Here is a 24600-nt window from a genome sequence, read left to right as displayed (position 1 = left end):
CTATATGAAATTACCACCTTGTAAAGCCTATTTTTGTATAATCCTGTGTGAATTAAACACTTGACAAATGAAAAGTATTTTCTCATTTTAAGAACTTGAGTGAAAAATAAACATAACCGTTTTAAGAAATTACAGAGAAAAAATAAATAAATATGGGTCTAGTCTGTATAACAATAGAAACCATATAGAAATATGAAAGACATTTTTATATAGTTTTAACAATATATATCCACATGTATATTGCCCAGCCCTAACTCAGTACATACGGGAAAAAGTCAAACGTTTTGGCTGCATTGTGACAGCAAAAAGTCACAGTACCATTGCTATAAGGTAAGGAACTTTACAATTTTATGTGACTCAAATCAGTTGTTTCGTTAAAAATCAAGCATTTGAGATGACAGGGCCTTCTGGTCACTGTCCCCAGATCAACGTGGCCATCCTGAGCAGCTTTGTCAATAAGCTACAAAAACAAAAAAAGGGTTCAACAGTGTCGCAGTGACCCACGTTAGAAAATGTCAACAACACAGTCACAGGACACGTGGCACCGATGGAAATAAACACAGAAACACAGCAGTGGCTACCTGACAATTAATCAAATGAGTGGGTAGTTGGGAATGACTGCAAATGAGCTCAGTTACCTTCACTTTAATAATAGTGTCACATGAGCACTATTTGTACATTTACTTTAATTAGGACTGACCACTGCAGTCAAACATGCAGTAAAATACTTCAAATCATTGAGAACATAATAGCTTCCAATAAGTGATTGCACAAATCAGGATTATTTTTTCATTTACAGTCATACAACCAGTTAACTATCTGGCTCTTCACAGCAACAGTGACCACATGTCAAGGTCAGAGACTCCCCTGACATCCCATATTGACGATGTCTTAAATGCAGCCTGCAGTTATTTGCAGCCACACTGATAAAAGCCTGTTCAGGTGAGTGACCTCGTCGCTCGATACTCTGTTTAAATTGAGCTTTACGCTGAGGCAGTCTGACAACACGAGGCCAAGGGGTGCAAGTTCATAACCGAGCAGGGGCCTCTTGTCCTTATCTGCTGATGAGCAGAGAGAAGATGAAATCTAATTCTTGGCTTCCATTTTGCTTTCCCTCTCCCGTGGCTGTACTATAAGTGCTGATGTGGGAGAGTTACAATATCACTGATCATAGAGAGACATTTTAGCTCCCTCTAGTGAGTGATAAAAAGTGAAATACAACAAAAGAAGGAGCTGTGGGTATAAATCTGGATGCTATTATTTGTATGACAGAAACGATTTAGACAGTTATGCTGACCAATGTATTTCAGCTCATCCCTAACAAGGGCTGCAGGACACTTTTATATTCTTAATTTCTTCCCATTTATAAGAAGGCTTTGACAAAGAGGTCCACATTACACTGTTACAAACTTGGTGTAACAGTGGAATAATGACGAAAGGCTTTTGCACATTTTCAGAAGTGAGAATCAAAGATGTAAAAATACAAAAATGCAGTGTCAATTTATGGACAGCATACATATATCGCAGTGTTGTGTAAAATACCTGCAAAGATTTATTTAAATCACGACCACCAGAAGGTTTGCTCTGATCAGGCCTCAAAAAGGGAGATTTCTTAGAGTGCTTTTAAACCTAACCTGTCTGGTTCTGTTAAAACGAATTTGGATCCGTTTGCCCGGTTAGTATGGTTCGTTTGGGCGGGTGTGAAAGCTGTTAATCGAATCCTGGTGCGGACCAAACAACCGAACCGAGACCGCCTGAAAAGGTGGTCTGCGGTTTGTGAAATCTGCTCAGGAAGTGATCAGTATTTAAGGCCATGTATACAAGCTGTTAGAACTGCTATGCTTGTATCCGACTCTGTGCACTTTGTCAGTTCATTAACTCCATTAAAAAGTGTGCGACAGCGATCCCACAGTACGCCAATCATGCGCATGTCTGTGCGCTCCCTGACGTTTGTACTATGCATTCGCACCAGTCATCTGGGAGCGTTAAAGTGCTGCATAAACTTCTGTCAGTGTAATTCATTAAAAGGCCACTCAGGTAGACTCTTCTATAAATATATCACTGCCAAATGAACTGTAAAAGTGACCTTTAAATTTGCATTTCAAAATGCCTCAAGAGCTGCTCTCTATCAGCATTGTTTTTTAGCAAAAAACAGCACCATAAGTAATGTGGTACTGTTTTTCAGGATGTTCTCATTAGTATTTAAAAATGTGTTATAAATGAATTAACTACATTGTATTATCATTGTATATCCTACACTTACTGTAGCATTAACAAAGAGAAGAAATACAAGATAAAGGACATGGAATCATGAAGGAGGAGCAATAACCAAAGAAAAGTTTCGTTTTTGCAGCTCATTTCTTAAAAGTGAATCTTGAAAAGGGAGCCAGGACATACCGTTTGATGTGCACCTCTAAGGCAACGCCTGTTTCCAGGTCCAGGGGCTGGTGCTCGATGCGAACGATAGTGTCTATGAAGGTGACTTTAATACGACGAAGGACTGCAAACACAGACGAGATGAGAGACATGCAAAAGTTCATCAGCACTGATCTTTCAAATCATCGCTTCTGTGTGTGTTCAGAGTGGGTTTGACTGTCAGAGTGCACATTATTACTGTGGGGACACTTTGATGTCTGTATGTTCACACCGTCACAAAGAGAGGACACACACAGCTTCCACTCACCCGTCTCAATGGTTTGTGCAAACATCTCAAGCCCCTCCAGCTGGGCAGGCGGCTCCTCGGACGCCTCCGGGGGGTCCTTCAGGCACTCCTGAGCAAGCTGCATGCTGGAGGTCATGCTTGATGACCAGCCTTGGGAGTCCCAACCCCCACCTGAGTGCAAACAGAACCACATGAGATTCAGTGATTTCTCGCACTTTAACAGAGACGTAGTGGAAGGGACATGTGAGCACTTTATACATCCATTGCAAACATTAGTAAACTCCTTAGTATGTGACATAAAATGAACACTGTACAGATCCAGGTTGCACCTCTTGAGCTTTCAGTAGACCAGTGTAGAGCTGAGAGGATTAGGTGATTAATCGATTGCCAGGAAACTAACCAATTATTAAATGCAAAAAATACTGCAGAAGTCCAATTACTCAAATGTGTGGATTTGCAGTTTTTTTCCTCATATATGACCGTTAAAGGTACAGTTTGTGGGATTTGGTGATGTGTTTGCAGATTTCAACCAACTGAGTACCCCTCCACTACCGTGGTAGCGTTGTTTGCCTCACTTAGAGGCCATCCTTACCATAATAACACTACTTTAGGAGCAACGGAAGTCAGACTCCGGCTGGCGGTTCCACGATTTTGCACTTTGCGGCTCAAGTTACAGCAGTTTCACAGTGACGGAGAACTACGGTGGCCTTCAGGTAATGTAAAAACGTGAAAGTCTCTCTCTAGAGCCAGTGTTTGGTTTGTCCGCTCTGGGCTACTGTAGAAACATGGCGGAGCAACATGGCAGACTCCCTATGTAGATATAAACGGCTCATTCTAAGCTAAAAAAAAAAACATGATTCTTATGTTCAGGTGATTATACACTAATGAAGCCATAGTTATAAACATTATCTTCCATTTCTGCTAATAGAGCCCCCAAAATGTCACACACTCTTCCTTCAAGTAACGATTTGAGTGTTTTTAGACTGTTGCTCTGAGAAAACAACTGGTTTGATTATGCCAGCTTTTTTTCACTATTTGCTGACATTTTATAATGAAGAAAAACATGAATCGATTAATTGATTAGTTGTAGACCAATGGTAGAGCAGATAACGGTCTGGACTTGTAGTGAAATGATCTTGCCTGGATCCTCACTCACATCCTCAGTGTGTACACTTTTTACTAATAAAACCAAATGGACACGTATCCATCACCTGCATAACAAGAGCTCTACATCAGGAATAGTTTGGGGAAAACAGGAATAAAAACAGGGATAAATTAGTCTTTACAATAATCATAATTTTGGACCACACTTGAGACAAAATGTGTAGATCTGATGAACCCTGGAAGATCCCCCTCACTCAACCTGTGGCTGACTGATGCATGTTGGAAGGCTTAACGAGTATATCCCACAGGTTGACTCAGGAAGTTGTTTTTAAGTGAACTTACTGGTCCTGTACTTGGGTCGACATGTTATCTGAAGACCAGAAACTTCTAAAGTACAGTGATCAGTCAGGAGAGCCTGCCAGGGGATGGTCACAGCTATGCTGCTCACAAAGCCATCCACTATCTCCAGAGGAGCCCCAAGAGACTCCAGGAGCTCATTGACCGCCTGAGGATGAAAGAGGAAGCAGTCAGTAAGGTCAAGGGAAGAGGAAAACTTTATTATTTTATTATCCCCTAGGGGCCATTTGGTGTACAGTCAGCAGTACCACACAGTCATCAAACAAATACAATAAACACAATAAATAGCCTATTAAAGGCAATAAATACAAAAGATTACAACAAACAACATTAAAGGGCATTGTTTAGGAAACCAATGGCAGTCGGAACAAAATCATTTCTGAACCTATTGGTCCTATGTTTAGGCAAACTGTATCTGTGGCCTGACGGGAGCAACCTGAACTCAATGGACAGGGGATGGCTAGGATCAGCTAGGACTGACTGAACCTTCTTCAAGGTCCTACTTTGGAATAGAGGAGTCAAGTCATTCAGGGTGGTGCCTGCAATTTTGCTGCACACTTTGACTATACCCTGCAACCTGTTCCTGTTTTTGAGGGTAAGCAACCCATACCAGCTGATAAAAGAGAACATCAAGACAGACTCGATAAAACAAGAATAAAACAGAAAGTGAAAGAAATGTTGGTTTCATATTGTTTCATCACGACCCAGACAACATCTGTATGTGGGGCCCATGTGGGTAGTAAATGGGCTGAAAAATGGTCCCTATATGGGATTGTCCGCGGGTTCCATAATGACCCAATGTCAATTGCCCACATGGATTCCATGCAGGATTACAATGGGTGTTATGTGGGCCCCAACTGGGCAACATACCCAAGACCCATCTTGGTCCCAGCTTTAAGTTCTACATGGGTACTACATAGGGACTCCATGGGCTGAAATATGGGTTGTAAGTGGGTTTGTCCACAGTTTCCATGTTTGCCCCATGCACTAATTTCCCAGTAGTAACCCAACTAGGACCAAAATGGGTAGCCCACATGGGGACCTACTTAGTTGACCCAAGTGGGCCCCAGATAAGATGCCCATTTTGGGGCACTTGGTACCCAGGTACCCCCAACATAACCCATGTGGGGCCCCACATAACCATGATGGCTGGGTCATCTGGGTGTATACACCCAGATGACCCAGCCATCAGTCTTATAAAGCAAAGGAAATGTACAGCCAACATGGCAGCAGGGTGACTTATATCTATTCTGAATGTGAAGACACTTGAGAGAAGTGCAGTTAATCTGCTGATGAGTTCCCTATAACCTCATTTCCTCGAAGACATGCGAGCTAGGCTAAAGAGAGCATGACGCTGGAGATTGTTGTTGAACTCGAGAGAGCAGTTGCGAAACAGTCAAGGCTGCAAAAACAGATGGTTGAGAAGTTGTCAGCACAAACTCACCCAGACGTCGAGGTTGATCTCCTTGATGACCCCGCTGCCGTTGTACAGGTCCAAGCCCAGCTGGTCCAGGCTCAGTCGCTCCTGCAGAAAGTGGCCGAGGTAGTGCTGTAAGAGGTACCGACAGGCCCGCTTCTTGATGGAGCCCGACCAGGGGAAGAGCCAGCGAGACATGGGGCCGGAGAGAGAGGGGAGAGGGAGCAGAGAGGCGGCGGAGGAGAACCAGAGAGAGGACGGTTCAACTGCATAACAGACTGACGAGAAGTGAGCAGAGACAACAAGGAATGAGCCGCAGCTAGCTACAGGAGGGCTAAGGAAGGAAGGAACCGTCTCCTCTCGGATTCACACTTAAACTCGTTAAATACTACCGACGAGACGTCCCGGTACTCTACGAGACGTTAGTCCAGCTGTCGGTAGCGGTCCCGGCTCATATTTTCGGTAGGTTGGGTGTCGTTATTGGAGCGGTAGGTTCCTGTTAGTGCGTATCTCTTGTTTCAGGGTTGTTTATTGTTATCATACGCCAACTGATGGTATGGTGGACGTACTGTGCGTCACGCGTCACAGTGACGAGGAGGGTACAAATCCCGGAAGAGACACATAATAACACCACCCAGGCGCCATCTTTGTGAGGTCATATTTTGTTTTTGTAAATCTGAAATATAATCAATCCTTGTATTTTTTATATATAGGGTATATATATATTTTTTTTTGTTTACATATTTTATTCTTTTTTTAAAATTTGAACTTTAATTATTGATTTATATATTTTTTATTTTATATTTCTTTTATTTTTATAAAAATTATATTTTGCACTATATTCACTTTTCTAATAGTCTTGTATCACAGTCGTTAACCTGCACTATATTCATTTTTAACAGTTTTCTTCATCTCCTTGTATTTTTATATATTGTATATTTTATAACATATTTTATTCTTTTCTTAAATTTGAACATTAATTATTGATTTAGATTTCTTTTACTTTTATTAAAATAAATGTTTGCACTATATTCACTTTTTTATAGTCCTGTATCACAGTTGGTACCTGCACTATATTCATTTTTAACAATCTCTTCTGCCCATATTCACTTTTTTAATAGTCGTATATCACAGTTGTTACCCTGCACAATATTCAGTTTTAACTTTTTTCTTCATCTCCTTGTATTTTTGTTTTTTTAAATTTTAACATTAATTATTGATTTAGATTTCTTTTTATTTTAGATTTCTTTTATTTTAGATTTCTTTTATTTTTATTAAAATAATGTTTTGCACTATATTCACTTTTTTAATAGTCGTATATCACAGCTCTTACCCTGCACTATATTCAGTTTTAACAGTTTTCTTCATCTCCTTGTATTTTTATATCTGGTATATATATATATATTTTTTACATATGAACATTAATTATTGATTTAGATATTTTATTTTTATTAAAATTAATTTTTGAACTATATTCACATTTTAATAGTCCTGTATCTCAGTTGTTACCCTGCACTATATTAATTTTTAACAGTCTCTTCTGCACTATATTCATTTTTTCAATAGTCCTGTATCACAGCTGCTACCCTGCACTATATTCAGTTTTAACAGTTTTCTTCATCTCCTTGTATTTTTATATCCGGTATATTTTTTTTGTACTTTGTACTACTAACTTTTTTACTGCCTTTTTACTAACATGTTTTGCACTATGGAACTGTGACGCTGGAAACTTTAATTTCCCTTGGGATCAATAAAGTTACTATCTATCCATCTATGTAAAATAGCAACACATAAATACAGGTGGGGAAAAAAAAGAAATAGACAGTGCTAAGCAAAATTAAAATAAACATTTAGATGACAGCAACTGCAAAAAACTTGAAAATGACTAGTGGGACAGTTCATAGGGAATTCTATTGCATTATTAATATAATTACTTGATAAAAAATTAGATTTACACAAAGTTTTTTGTGTTTATCAACATTTTTCTTTAGTTGTATGGAATTATTAATTTATGCAATTAAAATTTGAGTGTTACATGTTTTTTTTTTAGCAATAATATTTATGTAACCTTAACATTTCCATGATTAGCCTAATGTTTATATTAGCAAACTACTTTTATGTTCTGCTGGTAAATTAAAGGTTTGCTCCATGTTTGTTAAGGTGTATGTAATTTACATTATTGTACTATTGATTTAATTTTTCCATGTGTTTACCTCTATCTGTTATCTGCTAGCTATTTTGTTTATCATGGTACTGTATGTCACTTAGTCTTTGGGATAAAAGGAAGCTTAATGTAATAACTATGTTGTCACAATTATGTCCACTTACTAGCATTTTCTTTTCAAAGACTTTCAACCATGTCACTGTGGTCCTCAGCCAATGCAATCTCCTCAGTTGCCATGAAGACAAGTGTCCGAACTTCATATACTGATGTAGACCATGAGAAGTGTTAAAAACCTCGTAAAAGCTGGTAACTGGATCTTGAGTTAGGATATTTTTTTGTGAAACTAGGATTTCCAAGGTCAAGAAATAACTTAAATGTTTGTTTTATTGTGGCTTAAGTGAAATGTATCAGTTGTGTAACACAATATTTTTATTGTAAAACATAATACAACAAATAAACATGTTAAACCACTGGCCATATGTCTTTATTCCTACGAGAACATGTAGTGATTTCTATACAAATGACCAAAAGCTAAGGTTACAATGACAACCAAACATGGTATCATAACATCAGTCTTGAGGTCCAACAGTTGGCTGTTAAAACAAAATAGTTAATGTGGCCTACATTATCTTTAATAAAACAAAAGCCATAAATAAAATAACTGCTATTTTATTTCACAGAAGTATAATTCAACTCTTCATTTTATGAACGCAACGTCTGGGATCTTGCCATCCGCCTGGAAAGAGAAAGAGGAAAAAACATTTCAGGGCTTTGTTATAAAAATGACCACACCTTTATGGAAATACAGACAGATGAACTATGAACTATCATGTTACCTTTAACTGAGTGAAAATTTGTGCCGCTCTGTTGAAATCCCACTCATTGTCTTGCAGACACCTGCAATAGAGAATGGATGTTTAGATATCTTAAATTAAGGGAATAAATTGTGTCATACAACAATACCAACACCACATGCACAAAAACAAGACTTACTTTTGGGACCATTCCAGGTTCATGCAAGACTTCACCGAGAAGGCTGTGAGCATCTCCTGCTGCGGTGCAGTGAGGGTGGGGACGGGGCTGGAAGATGGAGTTGGGGCAGGAGCAACGAAGGCTCGGCGGATCTCCTCTGTTGTGGCCATCCGGATGAAAAGCTGGTCGTTCACGATGCACAAACTGTGGCACAGGAGGAAAAATAAGATCTCTCATGGTGGTGAAATAAAGTGGTAGATGGAGGACTTAAGGCAAGGCATACACATTCGTAGAACACTTTTCAAACAGAGGCAATTTCAAACTGCCAATTACTATATCAAGTTTCATTTTCAAAATAATTTTTAGATACAGCAAGTGCTCACATTAACCCAACCAAAACACTAGGTGGCAGCATTAATCCTAAAATGATCCACATTTTTATTGTGAAACTATCTTGATGTAAAAACAAAACACCAGTCTTTGGATATTGGTAATAAGCTGATGATTCTGTTCGTCTCCCTTTATGGAAAGAGAGCAAATAGTATGTTACGTGCTATAGTTTGGCAGGCCATGTAAACACAAGAATATCATTTTCCATCATCCAGGTTAAAAAAAAAACAGTTAAATAACTGATAATGAAAAGCTACAAATTGTGCAGGGGAAATAAAAGTTGTATTTTTGCAGGACAATTTCTCTCAACATGAGGGATCAGACGGACTACGGACTATCGGGCCTCAGAATTCTTTTTGTCTTTTTAAAAAAGTATCATTGTTATCTATTTATGTTACATATCTCTAATATTGTTATTTGTGTTGGTAAATTACACCCCACATGAAAATTAAATTCTGTAACGTTTACTTATTCTTTCTGCAATTTTATGCTGGGTTCTCCGGTTTCCTCCCACAGTGCAAAGATGTGCAGGTTATGTTAACTGGCAACCCTTAATTGTCTTTAGGTGCGAGTCTGAATCTGTCACTATGTGTCAGCCCTGTGACATACTGATCTAGGCTTGGTGTGAACATACTGTTTTCTCAATGTTACTGTGTTAAATAAATGTAAATATATGATTCATTAATTTTATTGAGAGTGTAGGAGAAAAGAATGCAATGTTATTTATACTCTATACGATGTTTAAACTATACTGTAATCTGAGTGGACTTCTTTACTTCTAAAGGTCTGCAGTGAACAGGAGTAACGTTGAAATCATTTGAATTGAGTACATGTACAACACTTAGGCACTTTGGGAAGAGTCAGCATTATTATGTTCTAAAGTTTTAGTATGACCATTAAAAGGTTCAACTGGATCATATTTAGCAAATATTTGGGATAAGAGGAGGGGCGCTATAACCTACTGTACACTTTTGGTCAGTATTTAAATCAAGTAACAGAATAAAGAATATTTTTATCACAGCTTTCCTGTTCAGAGAAAAATCTGGGTGCCTGTAAGAGTCATTTTCATTCAATCGGAAAATGAACCAATGACCCAACTGAAATCACATTCAAGTCAAAGTCATCCCTTTTTGTACAAAAAAATAATGTCCATGTGCACCGCAGGGAACGAGAGAAAGTAAACAAACCGGCACTGTAGCTACAAGTCTTGGGAGAACAGTGTACTGTTAGTGGTATTGAAGAGTAAGAACCACACCAGCATCTAACTGCAGGTACGTTTACATGCTGTTTAATGTGCTGCAGCTAAGCAGCTAATTAGCTATCTAGCCTGCAAACAGATGTCATCAGTGCACTTTTTTCCCCCCAAAGAAGAACACAGAAGTGTTTTACAGAGCAAATATTTATGCTGTAGCAGACAACAAAATAAGCAATCTAATTTGAACTTTAAAATGCATAGCATGTAACCGTACTGTCACCGTTCAGTTCTTAGCAGGTTCATTTTCTAGAAGATCACAACTGTTGTTACTAATTTAGTACTACGAGCCCTCCTCAGGGACAATGTGAAGGCAACAGGAAGATGCCACAGACCATGGGGAGCTCACTAAACTTACCCAGAATTCCCTGATGGGACTGTGATCAAAGATCGAGAGAAAGCCATGGTGGACTCTCGGGATTTACCATCAACAGCAACTGAAAAACAAACATGAGACACATTAGCAACCAAATCAACACCACTTATCTTTGCAGGGGAGGAGAACAAAATATAAAAACATGATGACCAAACAACTCACCTTCTTTGAAGACTCCGCTCACTGTAAACGACAGAAGTGTGTTCTGTAAACGGAAAAATATTTTTGCAGAATTAATAAAGAGAAATGATTCACGGTGAGAGAGAAAGGCTGATGATAAGTGCTGGCTGACAGAACAAACGTGATCTCACCGTGAAGGTGTTTACGTCAACAGTGAAGGAGGCGATGTCGTGCTGAGTTTTGGGCAGCTCGTTGAGGAAAGCCACCACGTTCAGTCGTGTGTGCTTCAGAAGTCTAAATCGTATCGCTAAAAAAAAAGGCAAGATTCAGAGAAGGGAACGTCAGGAGGTATCTCAAATCACACAAAAACATTCAGTCTCAACAATTCAGATGCTATGACAGGTCAACAGCTCGATAGGTAAACTCACTGGAGTCTTTGATCCTCTTCAGATTTCGAGTGTCTTTGTGATACTCTCCCAGACTGCTCCTGAAACCAGAAGAGAGGGACAGATGTGAATACAGCTGAGGCTCGGATAGGGAGGTGTCAGTAGTGGGATTAGGGATAAGATTAGCCAATGAGGAGTGGAACAAGTCAAAAATCTTTTAAATAAACTTTATAAAATTGCGGAGACACTGAACTGAACTATACACCCAATTCATTCATGTGTTATTCACTGTTGTTACATGTATTAAGAAGTGTGTGTGCTTACCTGGAGGGGTTCTGGGTAGAGTAAGGTGTTGTGAGGGATAGCGAAGCTCCATCATGGTAAGCGTCGAGGAGTGGCTGTCTGTCCCCGGAGTCGTAGATGCTGTAGTACCTGCAACACAGTCACATGTCATTTGACTTCGTCGTCTTGTGTTTTTCCCTGTGATTCTTTCTTGCACAAAAAGTTGTATTAAAGCAGTAGGGTGTTGAATCAGCTACTAGCTGGGTCACATTATCAGCGTGTTAACACTGGAAAACAAGCACAGATCAACTGTCTGTTCCAAGAAGATGTCTACATAAAAAAAAAAAAGGTAGAAACTCACTGTTGCAAGAACCGAAGGATGACACCCTTGATTTCATCAGAGCCAAAACAGCTGCCCTGGGTAGTCAAATGGGAAAAAAAGGACGTTTGTCATCAGGCACATAAAGGAGAAAATAATGGTCTTGAGACTTTCACCTGAAGGAGGACAATGCAGCTTAAACTTCTGAAATTACTACTGAATGTCGCATACTCCGAAGACATCATCAATATGACAGTTTGAATACAAATATATAATTAATGACATGAGATAAAATAAGTTACCTTGCATGGAGGGATAGTGGTGGGCGTTTCCACATCGAATCCAATGGGTGCGGGGAGGTCATGACCATCCTATAAAAAAAAAACGCGCATGAAGGAAGATACACGAGAGAGAAATAACCACAATGTATTTACTCTACTTTTCCCAACTTGTAAAAACTCAGAAGATTGTCTTAATCACAACATTGCAATGTGCTGCTCTGATTAATCACTGCAAAGCCCATGTACTACATCATCGATAACTCAATCACCTGCTGCGCTAAATCAGACAGATCTTGACGCATTTCATTTTGTTATGAATGTAGTTGCTGGATCATGATTTAAACAATCTTCACAATAGCACTTAATAGGGAGGGAGGATGATTGCAAAGGGATGAAGCAAGGAGATTAACATGTGGACTTACCAGTTTGAGGAGCCGGGGAAACCTCTGCCGCACAGCACTGGTACGAAACAAAAACCAAGAGCAGGAAAGTTATCATCACAAACTACAGCACACAAAAATAAATCATGCTCATTACTGTAGATAGCACTGTCCGTCACACCTGCTGACCCATTTAATGTCATTTTGTCCCTTTCAGTCTATGCCATTTTAAACTGATACAACTGACAAAAACATTTGGGAGAATACTGTCATGTATACATGTAGATACATGAAAATGAAACTACAACCAGTGCCAAAAGGGGCTTAATCATATTATCTAATAGAAGTAAATCTGCAAATGAACTATCATTCATGCCGTCATCCTTCCTTCAGTTTCATGCTGTGCCCTTCGTCAATTCTCCCACCCCAAAGTGTACTTACCAGCTGGTATACTCACCCTCTCCCCCAATATGGAGATATACAGAGATCTGACACGGGGAAGCAATACAAGCACACTTTTTTTTCTAGCGCACACATATAAACATGCAGAGACCCACGATCTACCACACTGCACTGAAACCAGCAAACACATCCATGTGGAATTAGTGATATAAAGATGTAATGCACTGCTGGGAGAGAGGTGGTTACCACCAGACTCGTGTCCCCCCCCCCCAAAAAACTCTGGCCAAGATGTTGGGGAGCAGATGAGTCCACGTCACAAAAAAAACGAAACAAAACAGGGTCTGGGGAAAAAAGTATAAAGTAAATTCCACACAAACACTTGCACAAGTAGTCCAACATTCACGCCAGTCACTAATCATCATGTGAGTTTGTCAGAGTCTGCGTCCATGATTATCAGCAAAGAAAGTTACCCTGAGAACAGAGCTGAACGAAAAGGACAGCTGGCCTCAGAGTGAGCTGGACGCAGCAGTCCCACCGCTCATCCTGTTGCCTTCCTCTGCTGCACACGCAAAGCAGTTAAGCATCTCATAGCCACCATCAACTCTGAAGAGATGGGTCTTTGTGCACTAGCAGCAACTAGACTTCATGTAGTAATATTTTCATTTTTGAGTTTAATTTGGACCCACACCTCTGGTTACAGAGGGACTAGGAGATCATTAAGCATTGAACTACAGTGATAATTCTCTACTCTGCTCTCTCTGCTTTATATTTGAGCTTTTTTGTACTGGTCACAGCCATCAGAAACTGGAAGAGGAAGTGTTTTCATGTTATTTTCATTTACTTGACTTATTTCAGGCAAAACTGGACTTCAATTTCCAGTTCAGAACACATTTCCCCACGAAGTTAGTTAAGGGCGTTTGCCAAACTCTCCACTTCATTCACTGAACAGCAGAGGCCTGTTTTAGGCCAAAGAGAACCAACTTAGTGGAAGAGACGGACTGCTTTCTCTCTGTGGCCCATCATTGGTCATTGATGATGACATGTATCCCCCTCCGCCTCAACCCAACAGCTTTTTCTGTCGAGCCCCGTCTTCTTAATTTCTTCTTGTCGCGTTCTCAGTGAGTCAGAGCTCATGGGGACTGAGGCTGAGTAATCGTGACTGTGCCTGCCTTAGGTTGTCCCGGGGTTTCGAGGTGGGATCTTACCCGTCATGGGCTATCCAGCCTTCCATACTCGCCTGATACAGGGGAGCCGAGTGGGCAAGGGTGCTACGAGGGGAGGGGAAATCTTTGGCTGTGGATTTTCTTTGTTTCATCCAAACATTTGTCAAGACAACTGTGGATTGCCCTCTTTCCAACAAACAACCTACACTGTTTTACAGTACTGCTCAAGAGATTGTTGTGGATTCATAATTTTTTGAAAGCAGTTCACAGTAAATTCTGTTAAAGGGTTGTCAACCTGAAAGGTTGTTTTTGGCTTCTTCTCAGAGTTATATATCATCAGCAGAGCAATGGTGTTTTACAGCAGTTTATGGGATAGCTAAACAGGATCACAGCAGGGGAGTGCTGGGTGCAGCTTCACTGAGAACCATAAAATAGACCAAAGCTTGAAAATATGTCCCATAGAGAAGCTGAACAACTGGCAGAGAGAAGATGGCTGCTCAAACTGTTTAAGCAAGTTGAAAGGAAAACAATGTGGAAGTGCATTGTGGTTAGATGTCCTCTCAGCAACTTTTGGATGTAAGAAATGTAGTAATAGTACTGGTTTGCAGTGTGAAAAGGAAATGTTAATCATCAAGTGGGAAAAAAACATGTAAAACTAAAAAGAAGAATGTGCTTGTTTCTTTTCTCCATTTCTTTCTCCACACACATTTACACAAATACAGGGAGTTAATGGTGAATATCAGCAGGCTCTGCTTGGTCCAAAATGTCATCCTTGACTGTCGGGGAAATGGTTTCAGTTATTGTACATGCATCTCACAAACACACAAACAAAGGCTTGCTTGATCTCCCTTTGTAGCTCGCTGCTGCTGCATACTCTTGTCATATAGGGAAGACTCCTGGACACTGCTACTCACACACAACAGTCCCACCACTGTGTCCCCTCCATGAAATCTTCTCCCCTCATCCCCCAAAATCGCTGACTAACCTGATGTATGAGGCCCGGTCCTTGAAGAGGTCACACAGAGGGTTCCTGTTCAGCCAGAGCTCCACCAGCTTCAGGCCTTTCACCTTGTCCAGCTCCCGGTCTGACTTCAGCTGGACGAGCACACAGAAACAGAACAAGTTGGTGTGAGAGGAGGTTTTAAAAATAAATAAGGTCAAGAGCCTGGTTATTATTCGCTCCATCGACTGAACAGCCTGTTTCACCTCATTGTGGGAAAGGTTGAGTGTCTTCAGATTAGGCGCCTTGGAAACCAAATCTGTGAGTTCATCCAGTTTGTGAATACGGTTGTTACTGAGGTTCAAGCCTGTCAGCTGGCAAGAGACAGAGAGACGCGTGTGTAAGCACATTCAGTTGGACCCATCGCTTGATTAAAAAGCGGCTACGTTTTGCACCTTCTTTATGACAACAGCAAATAGTTTTTGACTTATTTTTTCAGACACCAATATTAAAAACATCTGGTGTATTAGTTTTACCTCTGGAATGTTTTCTTCAATGATCTTGATGACAGCTTCCATGTTTGTCTTCCTATTCAAGGTGACTTCAATGTTCTGGGACGCCAAGTCTGTCCACATAAAAAAAAACTAGCAATTAAAATACTAAACAAAGATTGGAAATTAATTTTCAGTGACAGTAAGGTAATAAAGGAAAGTTCTGCTATGTTCAATTAATCACCAGATTGTCTGCACCATCTATTACATCCTCAATGTAAAACATCATTGTAGCAACTAAAGAAGAAGAAGAAGAAAGACTAGATCCCCGTTTAGCACAGATAATTATATAAGAAAAATCTTGTATAATTCAATGGTTTAGCAGTAATGTCTGAACAGCAACAACCAGATATTAACTTGTAACAACTAGTCTAGTATGGATTGACAGTGTTCAATATCCTGTCATACATACAATTTGTGTGTGAAAGGGATGAGAGAGAGTATACAGTAATTACCTGGGTCTGTTCGGATGTTGTTCAAGTCCAGAGCTTGCTGGGAGCCATCAAAGCGTTTTGCCATGCATTGCTGTGAAAGATAAACAGCAGCCAACATGAGAGGCCTCATCTGAACAGCATAAATGTGTCAAAATTAAGAGAAACTTCCTCCAATTAATTTTTATTGGGTCAGAGGGAGGAGGGAAAAGGGACTCAATTAACTGTCGTTAAAAAATGAATTCCTGTAACACCAAAGTCTGTTCCTAAGAAAACATAGCACTCAAAAGTCTCTCCATCATTCAGACCAAACTACTTAATTTCAAAACACCCTTTCCACTTCTGTCATATCAAGTACAAAGCCGACCTGGTTACTTAAGTACATGTAAGTGAACTGATAGACCTCACTGCAAAAATCTGCATATTTTGCCTATTAATATCAATCTACTCTTTAGTTTATGTATTTTTGATCCATTTTTGATCTTATCAGAGAGAGTAAATTAAATTTCAACCACTGTATCTGTGAGACTTAAACATTTATTTATAAATGTCTCATCCCATTCAGACCCTTCAGGTAGTTTGTTACTTCCTCTAGCTCACCCTCAGGTGCTCCAAGTGTTCAGGCTTCAGGTCAGCGAGGAGGAAGGATGGTGGAGCGCTGGGGTTGACGTGCACTTCAACCTTTTAGAAACAAACATCACATAGCACGGGGGACATTAGTAAATATAGATGTATCGAACATAAGTTTTAGATTAAATCTGATTTATGATTATTCATTGTATAAAGGTTGTGGTTGCAAAACTATTGGTTTGTGACACTGTCAAAGTAGATAGAATCAGAACTTAGTGACAGTGTAGACAATATTAACAGTGTAAGATGTTACCATGATCTGAAGATACATATGAGAAAACTGATCATTAAGGATAACTGACTTAAAAGACTTTCTGCAGCAATAAGAGTGAGATTTCCATTATTAACCCAACATACCTTATAACCGTCTGAGTCTGTGATCTTGTGAGAACATTTGTGCAACGCATTGGCAGCAGAGGAATCATCCACATAGAAATGGACCCTGTTATGGTCAACGTGGTACTGGACGGAAGGGGGGAGAAAGAGATATGATGAAAATTCATATATACAAAGATGATGTTTTCCTTAGAATCTTCAGCTTATGAGTGTGTCAAAATGGGGCAAGAATAAAGAAATAAAAACGAAGCATAAATAACTATCAACGTTTATCAAAACTCAAAGCACATGTATGCATTTAAAAAAGCACAAGATGGTCTGCCTTTTTTAAAATGTATTAGTTTATAATTAGTAATCATAAGACAGCGCTGAAACTCACCTGTACAGGTGTGTAGGGAACTGAACAGATGTTCTGAAGCGCCGTTATTAACCACTTCTTGTCATGTTTTCTTCCATGTGGTATCTGTCACACAGACAAGGTAAAATATGATCTCCTTTAACAGGTTACGAGTTAGAAACATGAATGTCCTGTAGCAACAGTTATAATACGTACCGTAACTTTGTACCAGCCTGACCGGCTTTTCGCTCCTCCACCGCCACCTCTGTCTCCTCCTCTGAAGCCGCCTCCTCCTCTACCACCTCCTCCCCCTTTGCCTTGTCGCCTGTCTCTGTCAAAGCGTCCGTCTCCTCCTTTCCGAAAAGGTCTTTCATAAGGATTGCTAAAGGAGACAAAACAAGGCCATATATTGACACAATGCTTCCTTAGCCAGTGTCCACCATAGGAACAAAACAAACAGGCCTGTTTACATTTCTCACCTCTCATTAAGGCTTTAACACACATTATGAATCCACTTCCTACTTCATAAAACAACAAAGCAAAGCCATGCTTCTATTTTTTCCTCATCTTTTATGACTGTTTTGTTACCCTTCATGGTGCATTTAAGCCACCGACTGTTACTGCCTCTAAAATCGATGTGCATCAGGTCATGCCAGTGTTTGTGGTGAATCCTCAAGTATGATACATACAATAAGGGGAACTTCTCATCAAAGCATTGCTTTATAGCTCGATTAGTGGTGGAAAACTCTACATTTTACCTTTTATACATTTACATACACTGGGAGCTGATATTAGTTTGCACCTGTTTAGAACTCGCAGGCCTTTTCTGGCTCATTATAATTCCATTATTAGCAAAAGGTAGGGATCCCTAAAAACAATATTTGAAATGCCTGTGTGGTGTCTGAGTCACCAGTAAGTTAAAATAAAACAGCACTAAGATAACAATGACGCAATAGTCAAACAAAGTTACTAGACTGAGCTCAATTTAGTTTTACAGTTTCACTTTTGCTCGTTTTTCCAGCGGCACTTTTTGAGCGGGTAGATGACTTACTGTGGTTTCCATATTCTGAAAGCAGCCTGTGGTGCTCGATGTGAAAATGGTCAGACTTGTTTTACTTTCTCTTCCTGTGACTGACTATGGCATATCTTAGGGTGCCTCCAAGTGGTTGAAATAGAACCACATGAAAATAATTTAGCTCTTATTGTCTGTGGGACATGTAAAGAGCATACCAAAAAAAGACAGACAGACACAATTAGTCTTGACAGTTTCTTTTGGCTTCCACTCTTGACACAATTCTCTGAGTCTCATTAATATATGCAAGGTCCTCATTTTGGTTGGAGCTTATCAATGAGTCACACTAACAATGTTGAATTACCAACAATGTGTTAAACACCACACTGGCTGGTCAGTCAGTCAGTCAGTCAGTCATACTTACAATCTGTGCTGGGAGGTGTTGTCCTGAGAGCTGTCACTCATAGTTACATCTGCATCAGTATCGTCAAGCCGAGACCGTGGCCCAGGACCTCCAAAGCCTCCAGAATGGCTTCCCCGTTGGCGGTCTCTGCGGGACCTGTCATAGGACCGACCCTTGTGCGAGCCTCTGATTTTACGGTTACGAAACTGTGGTGCAGTTCTATCGTCATGTGTTCTATCGTCATGTTCTGAGAAAGGTAACAAGAGTCCAAAAAAAATTAGTCAGTTTGACTTAAATATCACACCACAAACGTACACAATCGAATAAAAACTTTAAGCCCAATCAGTTATACAGTACCATTCTGTTAGCATATAAATCACAGAATTAAGAGTAAAGTATACCTAATAATGTACTATGATGACTGACAGTGAAAGGAGTCACACAGTCACAATATACATTTGTAAAACAAAACATACACATTTTAAATTACTAATGTCTCGGGAAAAAAAATCTTTCCTTGCCTTATTGACGTCTGCAGTAACTGTATTCAATGTATTCTGTTTTAAGACAATAAACCTTTCTCTAGTATTGTGATCATATTAATAATTAAACATAGTAATACTAATTAAGTACTGGGTCAATATTTATGTATATAAAGTAACATAACTAGACGTCCAGGCTGGGCCCACCCAATATATGATTTTACCTCCAGAGACCATGCAACCAGTGTTCCTGACCTCTCTCCTCACCATAAACTCCCCTCGGTCTGGAGAAAAACGGTACAAATGGCACAATAGATGTCAGGACAATTGTGAAGTGAACAGGGTGTCTTACCGTTGTAGTAATGTCCGCCGTCCGCCATATTTCTGGAATAGTGTTAGATAAAAAACACACAGTCCTGGGTGGAAAAACTATATCAGGGCTTCGTTTCTCTCTCTTTCATGAAACACAGACGCTAGGCTGTGGAAGGAGAAGCTACAACATCACAAGTTGAGGAGCCTTTTGTGTCAAGAGGAAACACACAAAGGCGAGCAGAGATCGGAGGAGGGAGTGCTCTTTAACTAGCTGCTGGCTATGCTAGCTTCTCCTGCTGCGTGTTGACCAAATGACAGCGGAAATACTACGCACAGCTTCTCTTCCGGGGCGAGACCATAGCGCGGGGAATTCAAACGTTTGAATCTGTGGTCGAAAAGTAAAAAACATTACAAAAACTGAACGCGTAAAACAATATAAATATAAATATATAAAAATATAATATATAAATATATAAATATAAATATAATATATGAATATAATAATATAAATTTAATCTGTGGTCGAAAAGTAAAAAACATTACAAAAACTGAACGCGTAAAACAATATAAATATATAATATATAAATATATAAATATATAAATATATAATATGAATATAATAATATAAATTTAATCTGTGGTCGAAAAGTAAAAAACATTACAAAAACTGAACGTGTCACACAATTTAAATATAATAATATAAATATATAATATATATATAATACTATAAATTGAATCTGTGGTCGAAAAGTAAAAACACATTACAAAAACGGAACGCGTCACACGATATAAATATAATATAAATAATAATGTATAATAATGATATAAATATATAATATATAAATACAATTATATAATATATAAATATAATAATATAAATTGAATCTGTGGTTGAAAAGTAAAAAACATTACAAAAACTGAACGCGTCACACAATATAAATATAAATAATATATAATAATAATAATATAAATATAAATAATAATATAAATTGAATCTATGGTCAAAAAGTGAAAAACATTACAAAAACTGAACGCGTCACGCAATATAAATATAATAATAATATAAATATATAATTATAAATATAATAATATAAATTGAATATGTGGTCGAAAAGTAAAAAACATTACAAAAACTGAACGCATCACACAATATAAATATATAAATAATAATATATAATAATATACATATATAATATATAAATAATATGTAATAATATAAATATATAATAATATAAATTGAATCTGTGGTCGAAAAGTAAAAAACATTACAAAAACTGAACGCGTCACACAATATAAATATAATAATATATAAAATATAATAATATAAATTGAATCTGTGGTCGAAAAGTAAAAAACACAATATAAAAGTTGAAGACAGTGCTAACGTTAGCTTAGCTTAGCTTAGCTTAGTTTAGCTTAGCTTAGCTTAGCTTAGCTGAACCTACCTTGACCTCTCCGGTACCATGAACATCTAGACCACCCGTTGCCACACCAGGAACAACTGTTACACCGAACACGACGAGGCATAATGAATAAAATGTCTGAGCACTTGGTTACTGCTCCACATTAAACACTTTAACTGTTTACTATATATATATATACTATATTTCTACAGAGACACAGACCAAAGACCAGCGGCCCAGTTGGTCGTCATGGTAACGTTCCTAACGTTCTCAAGTGCAACACGTGGAAACAAACTGGCAGATACATACGATAAGATAAGATAAGATATTCCTTTATTAGTCCCGCAGTGGGGACATTTGCAGTGTAAAGCTGCAAAGGGGATAGTGCAAAAAAACAAGATGCGTCAGCTAACAGTAAAAAAAAAAGAGCTAAACAAAGTGTAACAAAATATGAACCATTTAAATAGAAGGAAGTATAAAAATAGGAGCAGTATATACAGTATTGACAATAAAAAAGACTATTTATTTATTTAGCCTCCTGCCCTCTGGAACTCTCTCCCTCCTGAAATAAGAAATGCTTCATCCCTGGACATTTTCAAAAAACACCTCAAACACCACCTGTTCATCAAGGCCTATGATCTCAGCTGACTCTTCCTACACATAATAATAATAATAATAATAATAATAATAATAATAATAATAATATAATAATAATACATTTAATTTATTAAAAAACTCAGACACTTTACATAGATAAAAAGATCATAAAACAAGGACATCATAAAAAGACATCACTCTTTTAATTACTTAGCTATAGTTTCTCCTGTTATTTATTAGTATGATTTTGTGTGCCCCCTTTGTAAAGTGTCCTTGGGTTTCTGAAAGGCGCTATATAAGTCCAGTTTATAATTATTATTATTATAATTATTATTATTAACAAAATTGCACTAGTGGAAAATTATATTGCACAGTGAGAATGAATGAATGAATGAAATTCCACCTGAAAATATCAGGTTATTGTCAGTTGTTTGGTGTGTAAGTGGTCTACTGGGAGCAGTGCTGGTCATGGTCTACTGGGAGCAGTGCTGGTTGTGGAGTCTGACAGCTGCAGGAAGGAAGGACCTGCGATAGTGCTCCTTCACACACTTTGGGTGAAGCAGCTTGTCGCTCGTCGCTCTCAGCTCTATAGTGCTGAGATGGTGTCCTGCATGGGGTGGGAGTCATTCTCCATCATGGATGACAGTTTAGCCATCATCCTTCTCTCTCCCACCACCTCCACTGTGTCGAGGGGGCATCCCAGGACAAAGCTGGCCTTCCTGATTACTCTGTCTAGTCTCTTCCTCTCCGCAGCTGAGATGCTGCTGCCCCAGCAGACCACTCCATAAAAAATGTATGAAACAGTACAGTAGATAATCTTCAACTTTTTGCCTGTACTAATGTGTTAACCACTCCCATGAGGTTTCAAAGAGCACTTAAAAATATGTCGGAAGTCTGAACAGGTCACATCACAATCACACTCACATTACAAGGTCTTTCTTTCCTGCAGCTGTCACTCCACAACCAGCACTGCTCCCAGTAGACGACTTACACACCAAAAAACTGACAATAACCTGATATTTTCAGGTGGAATTTCAGTTTGTTCTCTCTGTACATTATAATTTTCCAATTGTGCAATTTTGTTAATAGTCTGTTTATTGTCAATACTGTATATACTGCTCCTATTTTTATACTTTCTTCTATTTAAATGGTTCATATTTTGTTACACTTTGTTTAGCTCTTTTTTACTGTGTTAGTTGATGCATCTTGTTTTTTGGACTATCCCCTTTGCTGCTGTACACTGCAAATTTCCCCACTGCGGGACTAATAAAGGAATATCTTATTTTATCTTATTCAGAATATAATTTAGCACCCTGGTGAAATAGGATTATTTTGCTATCCAAATAAGTGATATACACTCTGGGAACTTTATTAGGTACACCTGTAGAATCGAATGCAATCAAATACAACTGTTCTGCCATAAATTCTAAGTTTTTTTTTACACTGCCATAAATGTTAAAAGGGACTGTTTGTAAGAATCAGAAATTACTTGTTAACACTGACACCTGTGGCCGTTAAGTCAACGAAAGTCAGCGTCCTGTTGCTCGCGCTCAACTGTGTGCACGCGCTACTTGAATGTGAGCGAGCATCCGTCAAAACAGTGAGGCGACACACGTCAGCTTAAACCACAATATCACTCTGTATTTCACCTGCTTGGCAGTAATGTTAGCCGACCAGACGAAGGTCTCTCCATGAATCAATACTGACTCTAGTGTTGGCTTTTCTTGCATCAGCCTCCCGACCGCGGCCGGAGGGAACAGGGGAGACACCGGCACCCGGTCGGAGACGATAACGTAACTCGTTACGGAGCCCTGTCACTTCACAAGACACGGGAAACCTCTGTTCGTCTGGAGGAGCTGCAGCAGTTATTTCTGCACAAACGTCCACTGTACATTCACTAGATATTCTCAGAGCTAAACTAACTCTTCTGCAGTGTCTAGTGTGCACGCATGCACGTGAGGTGGAGCGCGCTCAGTGAAGGCAAGCAGGCAGGCAGAGGAACAGAGGAGCAGAGTACAGCAGAGACTCCGGCCCTGGAGACCAAAGCTACGGTCTCCCCCGCATCCTCCGACCGCGGCCAACACTGTTTTGCAAGACGGGCTTCACTAGACATACCTTTGCGGTTTTGGTGCATCCGTGTAGTTTGTGTTGGAGTCTTGTCTAAACAGCGTCGCCACATGCGAGCGTGCATGGGACACCGATGATTTATACGTGTAAGAAGTTACAAACAGTCCCTTTAATCCAATTATTTAATTTTGCATTGTATTCTCTGGTGTTTCTAATATTCTGCCCCCCTCCCCCAACACCGTCATGTAACACCCCTCAATTAAATGTAGTCCAGTAGCCAACAACACCACCTTCGCAGCAGTAGACCATTTGATTTCTCTGACAAACTCAACTTCAACCAGAAGGTGAATAAAAACAGGGAAATATGGTCTGCCACTCAGTGGTGCAGGATCAGCCATTTTGACATGTCATAATAGGAACAGCACAGGTGTATTTAATACCATTAATTAAGGGAGGGCCCTGGTACACTTGATGGAACTGAGCCATCTTTAATGCTATCAATTTCACATGTGCTTTTCCTACTATGCCAAGTCAACATGCCTGCTGTTAAACAGGTTCATTTGGGCTCAGCAGGAAAGTGATGGAGCTAAAATTAGCTTTATTTACTTTTAAATATTAAGCATTGTTTCCCTGTCGATGTACGGTTTTAAAACAAAAACAACTACTGGATTTAACACCATTTAAACCTGTCCAAACTGAGTCTATACAGGGCTGTGAACTTGGGATGTAATGGACCAGACTTACTGTCGTTCAACACACGTGTCACCACAGCCAGGTTGGGGTAGCTCCTCTGAGACACACTCACATGGTCCATCCCAGAAAACTCTTCCATCTCAGCCTGGAGGGGAAAACTGTCAGAATATATACTTATTCTCGTTAAAAAAGCATTCAAAAGGAATAATCAATTTCTTTTACCGTGGTAATATTTCCTGTGATGATATGGAAACAATAGCCCCTGTGTTGCCCTGCCTCCTGTCTGCAGACCCTGCTCCTTTACTCTCCAGTTAGAACCACATGGCGCCACCTGGTGGACGTGTTGCCAGATCTGATTGACAGTTTCCAGCACAATCAC

The 24600-nt window shown here is 39.2% G+C and overlaps 2 protein-coding genes across 6 annotated transcripts in view; both read right to left on the bottom strand.

The window, feature by feature from the left end:
• atg2a (autophagy related 2A) overlaps window positions 1-6096 on the bottom strand; it is a 28984-nt gene extending 22888 nt beyond the window's left edge. The window contains exons 1-4 of the mRNA XM_037779983.1: window positions 5568-6096; window positions 4109-4271; window positions 2684-2833; window positions 2398-2500 (exon numbers count right to left, since the gene is read on the bottom strand). Coding sequence (XP_037635911.1) covers window positions 2398-2500; window positions 2684-2833; window positions 4109-4271; window positions 5568-5738 — 587 coding nt within the window. The 5' untranslated portion in view covers window positions 5739-6096. The remainder of the gene's footprint in view (window positions 1-2397; window positions 2501-2683; window positions 2834-4108; window positions 4272-5567) is intronic.
• Window positions 6097-8115: 2019 nt separating this feature from the next.
• On the bottom strand, window positions 8116-24582 carry zgc:153681 (uncharacterized protein LOC751719 homolog). 5 transcript variants are annotated; one of them, XM_037780006.1, is made up of 23 exons: window positions 24444-24582; window positions 24273-24366; window positions 19374-19433; window positions 18689-18914; window positions 17469-17634; window positions 17295-17378; window positions 16937-17041; window positions 16550-16630; window positions 15974-16043; window positions 15504-15592; window positions 15234-15341; window positions 15013-15122; window positions 12505-12541; window positions 12104-12172; window positions 11844-11899; window positions 11525-11632; window positions 11243-11301; window positions 11006-11121; window positions 10857-10899; window positions 10677-10755; window positions 8698-8880; window positions 8541-8601; window positions 8116-8440 (listed from the first exon to the last, which is right to left on the bottom strand). In XM_037780006.1, the coding sequence occupies exons 2-23, from the start codon at window positions 24358-24360 to the stop codon at window positions 8402-8404; spliced, it is 2037 nt and encodes a 678-aa protein (XP_037635934.1). In that variant the 5' UTR covers window positions 24361-24366; window positions 24444-24582; the 3' UTR covers window positions 8116-8401. The 5 variants fall into 5 exon arrangements, with proteins under 5 accessions (XP_037635934.1, XP_037635937.1, XP_037635936.1 ...); XM_037780009.1 differs by lacking the exon at window positions 19374-19433; XM_037780008.1 differs by lacking the exons at window positions 24273-24366; window positions 24444-24582 and adding an exon at window positions 20907-21081.
• Between the last annotated feature and the right edge of the window lie 18 nt (window positions 24583-24600).

This window comes from Sebastes umbrosus, chromosome 9 (genome assembly GCF_015220745.1).
Source record: "Sebastes umbrosus isolate fSebUmb1 chromosome 9, fSebUmb1.pri, whole genome shotgun sequence".
In the NCBI taxonomy this organism is placed as follows: Eukaryota; Metazoa; Chordata; class Actinopteri; order Perciformes; family Sebastidae; genus Sebastes; species Sebastes umbrosus.
Note: the sequence above shows the minus strand (reverse complement) of the source record. Positions and strands in the feature narration are given on the sequence as shown.